The sequence below is a fragment of the Trachurus japonicus genome, chromosome 21 (assembly GCF_045865225.1).
Source record: "Trachurus japonicus isolate A0001 chromosome 21, Traja_1.0".
Taxonomy (NCBI): domain Eukaryota; kingdom Metazoa; phylum Chordata; class Actinopteri; order Carangiformes; family Carangidae; genus Trachurus; species Trachurus japonicus.
In genome coordinates, this window is record NC_140927.1 from 13,028,758 (window position 1) to 13,042,796 (window position 14,039).

At 39.6% G+C, this 14,039-nt stretch overlaps 1 protein-coding gene across 2 annotated transcripts; it reads left to right on the forward strand.

Moving 5' to 3' along the window:
• Nucleotides 1–73: 73 nt before the first annotated feature.
• On the forward strand, nucleotides 74–9,910 carry stx19 (syntaxin 19). 2 transcript variants are annotated; one of them, XM_085765450.1, is made up of 5 exons: nucleotides 74–321; nucleotides 5,810–6,118; nucleotides 6,316–6,552; nucleotides 7,043–7,255; nucleotides 8,668–9,910. In XM_085765450.1, exons 2-5 carry the CDS (start codon nucleotides 5,897–5,899, stop codon nucleotides 8,902–8,904), a joined length of 909 nt encoding a protein of 302 aa, XP_085621576.1. In that variant the 5' UTR covers nucleotides 74–321; nucleotides 5,810–5,896; the 3' UTR covers nucleotides 8,905–9,910. The 2 variants fall into 2 exon arrangements, with proteins under 2 accessions (XP_085621576.1, XP_085621577.1); XM_085765451.1 differs by having other exon boundaries at nucleotides 115–321; nucleotides 5,824–6,118.
• The last annotated feature ends 4,129 nt before the right edge of the window (nucleotides 9,911–14,039 follow it).

The window sequence follows — 14,039 nt, forward strand, 5'->3', positions numbered from 1 at the left end:
GTCTCCTCCTTTCTGATTGGCCTCCTGCAGGTCGTGCTCAAAAGGAGGGGAGGTGCTTGGAGCTGACTTGCCCAGACTTCCTCGGAACTTCCCCTCCTTGTGAGTCAGTGTACTGTTCTGATAAACAGTTGGTGACACAACTGTTGCAGAGTTTTCAGACTTGTAACTCACAGCTGACGAGCATCAAGGCGGATGTGAGGAGATATGAAGATGACATGATGATATCAAAGATGCTTCAGCTGATCTTGGATTACATTCCTTGTGAACTTTGAATGGGAATACTCCTCAGACAGCTCATGTTGGAATACTAACAACATTAAGGTAAAAATCCTCATTTCTATTCTTCTAAGTATGTGGCAATACATCTTGTACTCACACAACAATGTTAGCCTGTATTTTGTGTTTGTGTTTTTTCAATGATGTGCACTATTTATTTATTAATAGAAAATGCAGCTTGACTTTAAATAAGAGAAAAAGTGAATAAGTAACACCACTTACTTAGCCATACAGTATAAAACTTTTGGAATATTTTAAGCAGGATCCATTAGTTTTAGTAAAGTTAAAAGACCACAGTGCAAATGTTTGACCTGTGATAAAGTACAACATTCAGGCACTCTTATTTTTCCACCTGCATGGAGATGAGAGAATGTCAACACAATATTTCCTTTAGAGGCACAGACACAGGAGCAGATGGATGGCTGGAGAAAAATATTTGCCTGTTTTAGAGAACAAAATGTTCAATCACACAGAGAGAGAGGCTAGACTCCTTGAACCATGCCCCACTTTCTTCCAGGTTTTTAGGCTAAACACAGGAGAATGTGCTCCCAAATCCTTTGAGCAATTTTTTTAATCGGCTCTCTGGGCTCGGCAGGTAGAGAGAGAGAGAGAGAGAGAGAGAGAGAGAGAAATTCAGAGGGGGTGAGATCAGCCTAGAAAACAATAGATACTTCTACATTCTTTGAACTCTGAGACATTTGTAATAGCCACAACACACACACACACCCACGCTGAAAATAGGGTCTTTCCTGTTTGAAACCTATCCAGAAATGGGATAGTCTGTGATTTGAAATGCTCCATTTCTCATCAGCCAAACACTCTGTTCCCCCCACACAGTCATGTGCTTCCAAAAGATTATGTTTAGGGCCTCTAAAACCCAAATCCCTGTGTTGCTAGGGCTGTTTCTACATTTTTGGTATGCCTGTTTGAATGCATAAGATTTTGTGGTAGAGTGCACTTCACTTGTCAGAGGCATTTAGGAAATCAGATCCTGTATCTCATGCTCTTTAATCACAGGACGTCACTTGTTTACTTCAGCTTTGGCAGATATCAGCATGCTGGAGTTTAAAAGTAAAATGCGTTCACTCTGTACCAGTTGCTGAAGATAATTTAAAATTTTCACACTTACTAAACAACAGTTAGATGTTCTGAGATCTGAGATGTTGTGTGTCTGTGCGTGCCTGTTCTTTTAGTTAATGTGTTCATCAAGGTCACTTTTAGACTTGTCACTGCTTAAGATGCCAAACAACCCAACATCTTTTCTTCATCTTTTGTTTTTTGCTGAGTGTGCCGCTGAACACAAACAACCCACTCAGTTCTCATGGGAAAATGAACTTGAGTCAATTTGACTGATGTCGCAGATAAACTTTCTGCTTGTTCATCTCGTGCTGTTTTTCATAGAGTTAAAAATATATCTTGAGGCTCAGCAGAGTGCAGATATGGCTCATCAGTTATACTCATATCAGGACAGATGAGTTTATGGTGATACAGTATAAACAAACACTGATCAGCCTTTGATTCACTGCTGGACACACCAGAGTAAACAGTTAACTGTGCCTGAACTGTAGCAACTGTGTCTTGGAAGGGATTTTTCAGATATCTATTAATTGTTTGTTATCAACATACAGTATCTGATTGGGCACAATGTGAATACCGAGGATATCAGGAGATTTCTCTTTACTTAAGGCATACCAGTGTACTGCATAATGTTTGTATAATGCTGCTAAATTATTTCTTTGCTACTTATAGATAACTCAGTGTGTGGTCATTTATTTCAAAGCATCTATGGGTGTGGCAGCAACTTTTCTCTACTTCACCAAAACACATCCTTGAATGCTACGTCCACACTTCTATGGTTTTGCTTAAAAATACATGAACTTTGTAGTGTTTTTAGCCTTCTGTCCAATCTACTCATTTTCACATGCAAACTCAATAGAACAGCCATGTTTGCGCCATCATTGGGTCTGCCTCTCATTTACCAGCAGTGAAAGCAACACAGATAACAAATTAAAAGCATTACTCACCCTGTTGTCTTTGCTAGCAGCTGTTGAGGAGTTGAATCCTGCATTTTAACCTTGTTTGTAGTATTTTGCTAATCGCTGGAGAATAGACAATGTGCTTCCTGTTTATACGAGATTGCGCATGCCCAGTGTACATGATCGCTCAGGAACTTATGTGTTGTCAGATATGTAAGAAAAACATTCGTCGGGATGGAAATTGCAGTTTTCAAATTGAAACTTTGTCCGTGCTGCTCTGTAGATTCAATGTATTCCTTAGGCTAGCATAAGTAGTGATTATGTTTTCACTGGCAGGGGCAATCACTGGAAAAGTGACTGCAATAACTACCCAAGCAAAATTAATTACATGTTCATTTGCTGTCTGTGATTCAACTCAGCTGCATCAACGCTGCAGACCTGCCACACCCACACATCACTTTCATCTGTTTTTAAATACAACATTGTAGATGGACTAACATCTAAAGATAGATACTGGCCATCAGAAGTAAATATTAACTTAGCCTTGCTAATCGTGTTCTCACATCAATCATGGCACAAGGCAACAATCACAACAAAGGGCCCTCTGAAAAAACAGCTACACCCAGATGATGCCTGAACCTTGGTGGTTAGAGCTAACCAGCTAAGAGAAGCATCATGTAACTGTGACCACTCTTCTCGGTTATTCAAAGCAGAGACAAAAATCAACCTCCTATTCAGCTCTAGCAAAGAAAGAAAACAAACTGATCTCTATAGAGTTTCTGTCATAGAAATAGTCTCAAGTTCAAATTCTTGTATGAAAAGCCGAAACACTGTGTTACTTTAAAAAAAAAAAAATGTTGGGGAGAAAGCAATGACTGAAATATGAACTTTTATTTAATTCACTTATTTATCTATAACTGTCAAATTATCAACGTGTGGCATCCTATGGCAGAAGAATTAATGACTAATGTTGAAATGTTCAAATTTATAAATATTTATAATATCTTTATAAATAATTTAATTGTGTTGAGGATATTTTATGGCAGTCAGCCAAACACCTATAGCTAAGTAGTGGAAGGTGGATAAGTTTATAGCAGCTTATGTTTTGCACAATTTCACGGAAAAGTTGCAGTGCAGGCACAAGTCAAGCTCATCAGACATACAGTATGGCAATGTAGCTAAGTAACCTTTTATTTCCAGCACACAGTGCAAGCTTACAGTTTTTCTCAATCGCTTTGGTGCTTTTCTCACATCACTCTTAACATTTGCACAACAGTTAGTGCATTTCTCAGAACAATTATTGCAAACTGCAAAAGCTAGTGGATGACCTGCAAAAGCGCGTCACTTGCTCAAAATGGATTGTCCATCCCTCAAAAGCAAGTACTCATGTCAATGAAACTGTCAGTGTCGTCAAAATGAGAAGTCCTGACACCATCGTTTATGAACAAGATAGTCAAATGGCTTTGTCATGTTTTCATTAGGACACTTTATTCTCTAAGTGTTTTCCAATGCAAAAAGTGATGATACCTGAAAATGCTCCAGACTATACACTACTTGTACAGCCATGTGAAAACTACAGTAAAGTTACACATTACTGTATTTAGTGGAGATACTGAATATGTATGTTTCACATTTCTACTGCATATGCTCTTTGCAATTCTGATTTGTTCACAGCATTGTGCAAAGGAAAAATACACTACAGTCATCTACAACAAACATAAGAAACACTCTTTGGGTACAACTTTACGTAAACATATATCTACATCACTCTGTCAATTGTAGCGATTGAAACAGATTCAATATTCCCAAAGACACAGTTATGTCATCCTTACATTGTATCTCTTTCAACCTGATGCCATTGTTTGTAATCACCACTGCACAAATGTCTTGTTCTTGTAGTAAAAAGGGCTCAGTCTCTTCCACCTCTGTCAGGTTGTCTTGTAATCCTATGTGATGCAGAGTAAAATTACAGTAATGTACAGTACATGTACTGCATCAACCATTATTACTGTAGTGTACAATACTGTAAAAGTGCTTCCTACTTGTAAAATGCTGTAGTACAGTACCGTACTGTAAAGATGGGAAATCTTTACTGTGGTTGCTGTAATACATTACAATACAGTAAATCTGTTCTCTAGTGAAGCTGTAAGTCTAAATGTAAATGTAAAAAAGTTCTTGTCCCACTGTATCTTACAGTAATGCCTGACACAATGACAGCAGTGCAGATTGTTTAGTGCTGAATTACTGTCCAATACCATACATACCTGTTGTTCCTTACTGTTCACTGTGCTCTCCCAACATTTAAAATTAGTTTGACAGATTTTGAAAACTAGTTCAACAATTTTGTATGTAATGACTCAAGCAATGAAAGGAGGACTATTAGTTTTATAGGGAAAGACTATTCAGCGTTCAAAAGTATAGTTCATTTTGACTGACATGACATAAACAAATGATAATGTTGTAAAAAAGCAGAGAATTGTATGAGAGCAACTGATACATGTCCAAAAGCATTTGCAATTTGTTCAGAGGAAGGAGAAACTGCTACTATGATGTGGACAAATGACTACATGTTGTGGAGGTTGAACTAATAGTTATGAGAACTTTCATTCTGATCTGAGAATAGCACCAAAGCGACTGAGAAAAACTGTAAGAGGATGAATTTATAATGTTTCATTCCAAATGCATCACAAAAAAAAGAAATGAAGAGAAGAGTGAATGATGAATGAAGTTTCACTGTTCAGTTTTCACTGAAGTTTCTCTTCATCTTAAGCTACACAGAGAAAAGAAATTAAATCACTGTGCAACCCAAAGGCTTCCAGAAGCTGCCAGCAACTTTTTAGGCGGATGTTTTTTGTGTAGTACTGAGTTCATGAGTCGATGTTGTGAATCAGTCAATACACCTTAAATATCCGTGACAACACTGACCAAATCAGGTGTGCATTGAAGTATTAGGCTTCTTTCTTTCCCTTTAAATTTAAATGTTGTTTCTGGAAATCTTCATTTTGTAGAGTTTGTTGTAGTCTAAAACAGATAACAAGCGTTAATGTAATGCTAATTGGCAGCTAACCTGTACAGCACAGTGATTTCAAAAGTCCCAGTGCTGTCTTGGTATCAGTGTGACTCGTCCAGTCAAATTATTTGGTCAGAGCTACCTGTAGCATAATAATATGCATAATGCATTATGTATCACATACAAAGGTGTGGAGGCTGCATGTTCCCCCTGTGCCTGCATGGGTGCTCTCTGGGTTCTCCAGCTTCATCCCACAGTCCAAACACATGCTCATTAGGGTAATTGGTAACTCCAAATTGCCTGTAGGTGTGAACGACCCTGAATGGATGAGCCACAGAGCTGATGGATGGACAACAGTATCTGTATCCGTTTAAATTAGACAATCTCTGACACATTCAGTTAGTATGAGTTTACATGCTCCTATTTTACTTGGCTTTCACTTTAGCAGTCTGTTCCCTGCTTCATCTGTGTTGTTATTATCTTCTACAACAACTCCACAGTACTTGCCAACAGGAATCATTAAAGTTTAATAGTATCTATCTTTCAGTGTCCACTTGTCAGCATGGGCAGGATCTGAATGCACTACAACAACTCTGTGTCCTGAGGAGTGAGCTTTGGCGACAGCTTTACCACAATGAAAGACCGCTTGGAAGAGCTGCAGCAGAGGGCTCAAGAGTTTTCTGAGGCAGCGAGTGAGAACACCAATCCTTTCTCAGTGGAGGACGATAATGATGACTCTACGGTGGTTGGGGTCATAACGCCACAGGCTGTGGTGTTCGAGGAAGAGCCAGTCATTGACAATTTTCTGTCTGAGGCTCAGCAAATCCGAGTTGACATCTCAGAGCTGGAGACAGAGGTAGACATAAATCACTTTCTTTTTTTGATTTTCTAATTCCTCTTTTTTGAATTATATTAATCATTATAAAATGTCATGTTTGACTGGAAAGCGAGGCAATTTTTGAAGCATGTTTCATAAGATTAAGGTTATGTTTTTGCTTTTTGTGTTGGTCACAAGAACAAACAAAGGTTTTGTCTAATTTCAACCACAAACAGGTCATGAAATTCAGCCAGCAGCAAAAGACCCTGGTGGCCACCATGCGTCGTTTCAGTGTGATGAAGAAAGAGAGCAGCATAACACGCGACATCAAGCTCCAGGCCGAAAGCCTCCACCGGCGTTTAGATGCACTTTCAAAACAGGTCCAAAGAACTGAGGACCAGCAGGGACCGGCTGCTGTTACAACGAGAATACAACGCTCCCAGCATGCAGCACTCCACCGCAAATTCCAACAGGTTGGCAATATCATCTACAACTTTGCTCTGCATATTTTAACCACACAACAAAACAAAACTAATCTATAAACTCCCAAATTAGAAAAGGTTTGAGACAAAACTTAATTTTTCTGCCTACAAAAATATCTGAAGAGTTGTTTCAACATAGGAATAAAGAAATTGTTCATTCTACAGTACCTATGTTGATATTAATGGCCGACTGAAATGAAGTGAAATGATGGTATTGCAAAAGAAATGAGTACAAGCACTAAATGGCAGGATCAGTTTACTTCATGAGTGTCTTTCTAGCCCAAATGTGCAGCATGTGTGCTGTGCACCCACCCATCAGCACAGTTGCTGCACCACCACTGGTGTCAAGAGCCTCATGGAAATATGCATAAATTATGCTTATGCTAAGAAAGATGGGACTCAAATGTCTTCTCATTTCTCACCCTCTCCCACACTCCTCTTCCTTTTCATTCTCTCTCTTTTTGCCTATAATTATGTTCAGGTAATGCGGCAGTATAATGAAGGTCTGCTGACAAAGCAGGAGCGCTGTAAGCACTTTATTATCCGGCAGCTGGAGGTATCGGGAAGGGATGTGGCGGAGGAGGAGGTAAATGAGATGGTTGCCACAGGAAAATGGGAGGTCTTCAACGAGAACCTGCTGAATGATGCCAGAATCACACGATCACAGTTATCTGAGATCGAGCAGCGACACAAGGTGAGGGTAGTGGCAAACCCAGAGCTATGACAATGTTTTCACACGACTGCTATTATTTTGTTCTGTGGTAAACTTAGTTAGAAATCTGCAGGTTGCTTAGCAATTAACTTGGGGAGAACATTTCTTTCCCATACGTTGTAGCCTCCCTCCATATTTTGAGGGATTGTCTTGATTTTCTCATTAAAGTCAAAGACTTGACATATTGACTCACAAAGAGCTTTAGGTGTGAATCTCTGATACGTCTGAAAACTCCAATATATTCAGCTTAGCACTGAAAATTATGGAGGTGTGTGAAAGTCAAGTAAACATTCATAAATCAAACTCTTGGAGCCTCAAATACACAATTTAAGCAACATATATCCAGCTTTAAATCTGATTAAATGCACAAATGTTTTGTTATAAAACAGCCCAAAGTCATTGCTAATTAACAATCCTCACATTAATGTAATTACGTATATTGGCAACTACGCCACATATGTGATCATGGTTACATTAATAAATGTGTGATTAAGCATATGAAACAGCCGGGTATTTACAGTCTCAGTGTAGGAACAAAAACTACTCTGGCCAAATGAAGTCATTCTGTAAGGTTAGAGGACCTGCGTTATCCTAGTTACAACTCCAAAATTGTGCAGTTACAGTAAAAGCATTGAATAACAAGCATGTGGCAGGTTCATCACTTTTTTCGGCTGTAGTGTTTTGAGCCCACAGGGCCACCGTAGGTTCAGGTTTTTGACTCCTGGGTTGAAGAGCACATGCCTCTGTCAATATGATGTGTTTTGTCAACCCTTTCATCCACATCTATCTCCTCCCAAAGCTGACTCTCTCTCTCTTTATATAAACAATAAAACCCAACCATGGGTCATTAGGGACTGTTTACACTGGATGTCTGATCGCATGAATAGTCATATAGTCATAGGCATGAAACTCTTTCATCTGCCTTCTATTGCAGATGACATGTGTCACCGACATTAGTTATATCTGATACATATGGGAAAATACATTGAAACTGAATCACAGAAGAGCACGCATTGCTAATCCTGACCTGGCACAAAAAAAACATCTTGTAAATTACAGTCCACGAAACCCTGATATTGGATTCTAAGCATCTGTTAGAGACTCATGTAGACATACACCATATACACTATATAAATGTCATTACCTCCTTGAGAGGAGAAATGAACTGCACTCTCTGTTGACCTTTGTAGAATAAAAAAAGATCTCCGAATAAAATCACTAAGAATGTGAAAGTCAGATGAGGACATTCAAGTATTATCCATGGTTGGTGTGTTGTATATGTCTGAGTCTGCTCCCTCGCTGTATCCTCAAGTTCTCTCTCCAACCACCTCCAGCCTCCGAGTAATAGTCCTCATATCTGGAGCATTAATCCCATAATCCTTCTCCATTTACAGGAGTTGTTGAGCCTGGAGAACAATATGAAGGAGCTGAGGGACCTGTTCATGGACATTTTCATGCTGGTGGAGGAGCAGGGGGCCCACATCGAACACATCCAGACCAATGTAGAGAGGACACAGGACTATGTGGCTGTAACTAATGAGAAGTTCAAGTTGGCTGCCAGGTATAAGAAGAAGAACCCACTACGACAGCTGTGCTGCTGCTGCTGTCCTCCCTGGAGATGCTGCTTATAGCACATAAGTGTCTTTCTTTCTTTCTTTCTCTCTTTCTTTCTGTCTCCTTTACCTCAACGGCCTTTCCAAATGGTGTTTTATTTTGAAAGTCTCACTTACCTGTTTGGAATTAGCAACACCGCAACCAAGCACCATTAAAGTGAAGGTTATGGTGCTGCAGTTTTTGAACAGCACAGCGGTGGAGACAGATTCAGCGGAGCATAGAAAACAATTAGGGGGGAAGGGCCAGAATTGGTATTTGAGGCACTTGTTTCTTTCAAGAGGATGTGAAGCGACCACTATTGGAGGAGACAGTTCAGTGAGTGCTACTCACCAACACTGCTGCTTATTGGAGACCTTCACTGTCATCTGACAGAGGTCACAAACAAGGGGAGATTGCCTCTGACTGGCTCTGCCTCTGCAAGATCAGCAAAACTGATATTTCACCTTTTTTTTTTTTTTTTTTTCAAAAGAGCCTCACATCTTTTTTTGTTGTTGTGCCACAGGAGCTCTGGTTAATGACCATGTATTTTTATACAGTATATGCACTTTAAGACAGATCTATATTTTATCTCTCCTTTTATCAGCACAAACTAAAGTGTAATGCGGTGTAGAAAGATTCTTTTTCTAATAGGTTTTTTAGTCACTACATATTCATTTTAATTTTTTCGTCCACCTACTGATGAAAAAAAGAACTTGTATTACAATTAGTCATTAGTCTCATTTGCATTTCAAAGTCTGATCATTTTCAGTGAAAAAAAAAAAACATTATTAATTTATTCAGTTTCACCGAGGCAGGCATTCAAGTAAAACTCCAAATAACAAGGCTTGATCAAAATACTTCTGTCATGATGACAAAGCTGCAGAGCACCGCTGAAGTCATTTGTTTAAAAAAATAAATAAGGTGAAAGATGTGAAGTCTTGCATTTCAGGAAGTATCTAATTTCTCACAACATTTTGTAGTGCTACGGCAATTCATAATTCTGTTGGATCTGTTACACTGTTCAGATAAAAAAATTCTGGCATACATATGTATCATTGTTATTGATTTCATTATGTTGCACAAAAGGGAAGTAGCTCTTGCCTGAGGGAGCAGGAGCAGTTCAGACCGAAATACTGGGGATATGTGTAACTGATAAACAGAGCTGTTCCTTTTGACAGGTAATCATCTCCTGTTTCACCTTTTTTACTCAATGTTGAGTTGAAAACACCCACAAATTTTCCCTGATGGGATAATGATATAATCATTCAGTCCTTTACTTCAGCAGATGCAGCCACTTCACTCTGTTGGTCTCACTTGCTCACAGAAAAGCTTTAAACTGGCCCATTATTGGCAGTGACAGTGATGCTCCTCAGTGAACCGTGGTGTCTGCTGTTCGGGACAAAATACAGGTGATCCGGGTGTGCCAAAGGCAGACTGGAAAATCTGGTTAGTCTGGTTTTCCAGGATAAATGCCAAACAGCTACTGTATGTTCCTGCAGGGAACCGTGTGTAAACAGAACCATTCACTTCTAGCAGATGGTGAGAGGACCCACCTCAGTGAAGTAGTTTCCTTTAAAACACTCTGAGGTTTAGCAAATCATTAAAAGCATGCACACATGTCAACTTTGGCTTGGGATGAAGAGGGAACTGGACAACAGACAAACCAACAGTGGCAAAAAAATAAAAATAAAGTCAGTACAGGCATCTCAGGAGGGGCTGTAAACTCCTAACATGTCACACACACCATCTGTCAATGAGGTGCTTTATTTAGGCCAACTATTATTTACACTGATCCCTCAGATATTGCAGAGGAGCCAGGCGAGATGTCTGTGCGAGGTGTTTGATGACTTCTCCTTTCTGACTTAAGTCCGTATTTCGCATCAGTCTCACTCAAATTAGAAACACGTTTTGCAAGAAAGACACAAAAACATCAAAAATGTAAATTCCAAAATGTGAATCAAATAACAATACTGTATAATGTATCTCAGCAGACTCTCCGTCCTCACTTGGAGCTAGTGAGAGGGAAATGAAAAGTGCTGCAAATTGAAGGGTTCTTGAACAGCAACAATGCCATCCAGTGTTCACTAAGATAATTGCCAGTTAAAAATAGGTTATCACTTAATATCTAAACTGTTAAACCAGCTCACTGTGTAATTATGCAGGTGCCACAGCTGAAAACATCATTTCTCACCACAAATTTGCCCCAAGCCTTGAGAATGAAAAATATACTTTAATGGTGTTATCATTACTGCTGTGCCCCTATAAACAGCTCACGCAGGACAATTTCCATGATGGGGAAACAGTACTTTCTGTACAGTGCACACACTTCAGACTATGTCAACACAGAATGAAAGAAAAAAAAAAGTAGTTTTACTTGATCTAGGGCACAGGACATTAAGGCACAGGAGCTACATCAACAGATAATGATGATGTTTCTATGTGTCTGCTCCATCACATTGCGAGGAGCGAGAAAGGACTCCTCTACTCCTCTCAAAATCTATTTGGATATTGTTATATTCTTTCCTTTCTTCTAGATCTATGTGAACATGCTCATCTTATGGCATTACACAGGGTGGGTGACATGAGAAAATCTACCACACACTTAAGTGTCACAATGCGGTATGGAACATATTCCAAGCAACTACCACAGAGACAAATGGAAATGGACTGAAGTGGGACATTTGTCAAATGGGAAATCCTCACCATAACAGCAGAGTAGCAGGGATCAATGGTGTCTGTAGCCCTGAGAGGAAACTTCTGGGGTTTATGTTGGAAGTTCATGAGAGCACCAGATCATGAGAGAGTACACAGTCAGTTCAGATCTCTCTCTCTAGGCAGGGTAAGTGGACTGGCCTCTTTTTTTCCTCCTCCTCCCAGCAACACCCTGCTTCACATTCAAACAGTTGCACACTCTGGGAGCTGCCCTGTACAACAACAGTTTTCTGATGTTTATAGTCTCCACTGTGGATTCTTCTTGTTTACCCCCAGCTCTGAAGCTGTTATCCAATATTTCATCTGAAACCACCTCGCCTCAAGCCAATCAGAGCTTTGTTCCTGTTTCTAGCTGGATCACATTTAACCTTTTGCTCTCAAACCATCATTGTGCATTGAGTGCTTGCACCACCAAGTCTGAACGTACACCTGTTCCCAGATGTGATGACCTGAAAACAACAGAGCATCCGTATCGACCCAAAGACAATCACAGACATTGAGAGATACAGTATTTTTGGCTACGAAGCAGCATTTATAGATTTCTGAGAAAGTTTAGATCTTGTTTCTTGAGCAGGCAAAATCCAATATTTTCTAAAATACAGACCACTCAACATCCATCGCTGTGAACTTCCTTTTATACCTATTTTTATAAGAGCTAAACAGAATCAGGTCTGTCTGTAAAAACAGCTGATGTGAGACAAGTAATAAGAAGAGATAAGTGTGTTTCAGTCATGATTTGTGGTTTTTTACTAGGTAAGGAACTGCAGCTTTTATTGCACATGTGCTGACTTACACACTGGGTCCTGGAATCACACATTCACTGTAAGTGCTTCTGCCCACTTTCCCAACGAAACCCATCAATCATGTCTGATTTAACGATAACGTGAACATCTGAGGCACATGAGAGTTTATGACAGTGATCATGGCTGACAGAGTCGTAGTGACGTCTCTATGTGGCTATGTGCTCTCCGTACTTCTACTATCTGGCCCGTCACTCACATCACAGACCCCAAAGACTTTCCCCAAATGTTTGAGTAACATCAAAGTAAGCCCTCCTGTGAATAACACCAGCTGTGGTTATAGAGAACTGACATTACTTTACTGCCTGGTTTTATCACTCCCATCAAAATCTGAACGGAAAGATAGCAGCACTCTCAGAAAGCGATAAATCACAAAGAAACAGTACAGTGAGTCCGACAGTCGCAGTAACTGGAACACAAGCAGTGATTCTATGGCGATGGTGATGCACTGAATTCAATAGTCCTCTTCTTGCCTTTTGTCAAACTGTCTGTATGCAGGTACGATTGAAACAGCAGCTTCCTATCCTGACTCGTCCTACAGACTTGAACAAGCAGAAAACAACAGAAACCAGGCTCTTTCAAAAGTAAAAGAAAATCTCTATAATATCTCCAAGAAACTGTTGCAGCACATATTTTCTGTTAAAGTACTTGTCATTTTCACATTGTGGTTGTTTTGCCGATAAACATGTGTAATGAAAGAGGGATCTTAAGGACTGCTGGTAGGCATATTCTCCCTGACTTCCCCTGCTTGTAGTCTTCAAGAGTCTAAAAGCCCTGTAGGTTTAAGGTGCTTGTAAAAATAAAACCAACCTCTAGGACTGACATTGTCACTGTTTTTTTAGTCATTGAATCGATGTAGAGGGAGGTCAGATAAAAGAAAAATTGGATTTATAGGGCGTCCTGGTGGCCTACTTGTTCATAACCAACATCTCTGGTTTGACTTAAGCCAACGACCTTTGATTTTCTCTCCCTCTCTCTCCATGTTCTCTTCTCTATCTGTGTCCACTGTAATAACCTTAAAAATAAGAGAAATTGAGATCGAGATCACACTCCAGACCTTCATTTTCAATCAAGTGGTGCATTGGTTGAAACCATATTGCCTGGGGGGATTCACAATGCCTATACATCGAGTCTTTCTGCAGGAACCCAAAATTACCATAAAGAAGAACACAGTAATAACTAGGTTATAATCTGTTGTAAAGGCAGTAAGGCCTTGACCTTTGGCTCTGTACTACTTTTGCAAAATTTATAAATTTTGCAACTCTGTTAAAAAAATCTGTAATATCTCTCTGCTTCAGATGAAAGGCTATACTATGGTAGCTTCTGATTTATAAGCCACCTAATGTCAAAAGTTGACTGTTATTTATGACCTATCAAAGGACAAATGTTCAAGCTTAAATATTCTGTCAGAGTAATATATGAACTTCAGTAATAAGAGCTCTGGGAAAGTCAGCGCATGATATCTGTGTGTGAACCATCTGGGGGGATCCCAAGCAGACAGAGTGAATGGAAATAGACACATGTGTGTTGCTGCTACACTGACTTAAAAGATGTTTTCATCTTTTTTGACAGGTGGCTGGATGAATGAACACAGGCTTTAATGCTCAGCACATGTGAAACTGGTGTAAAACAAAGGGAAGTGTTTTAAGTTCAGGGTGTGT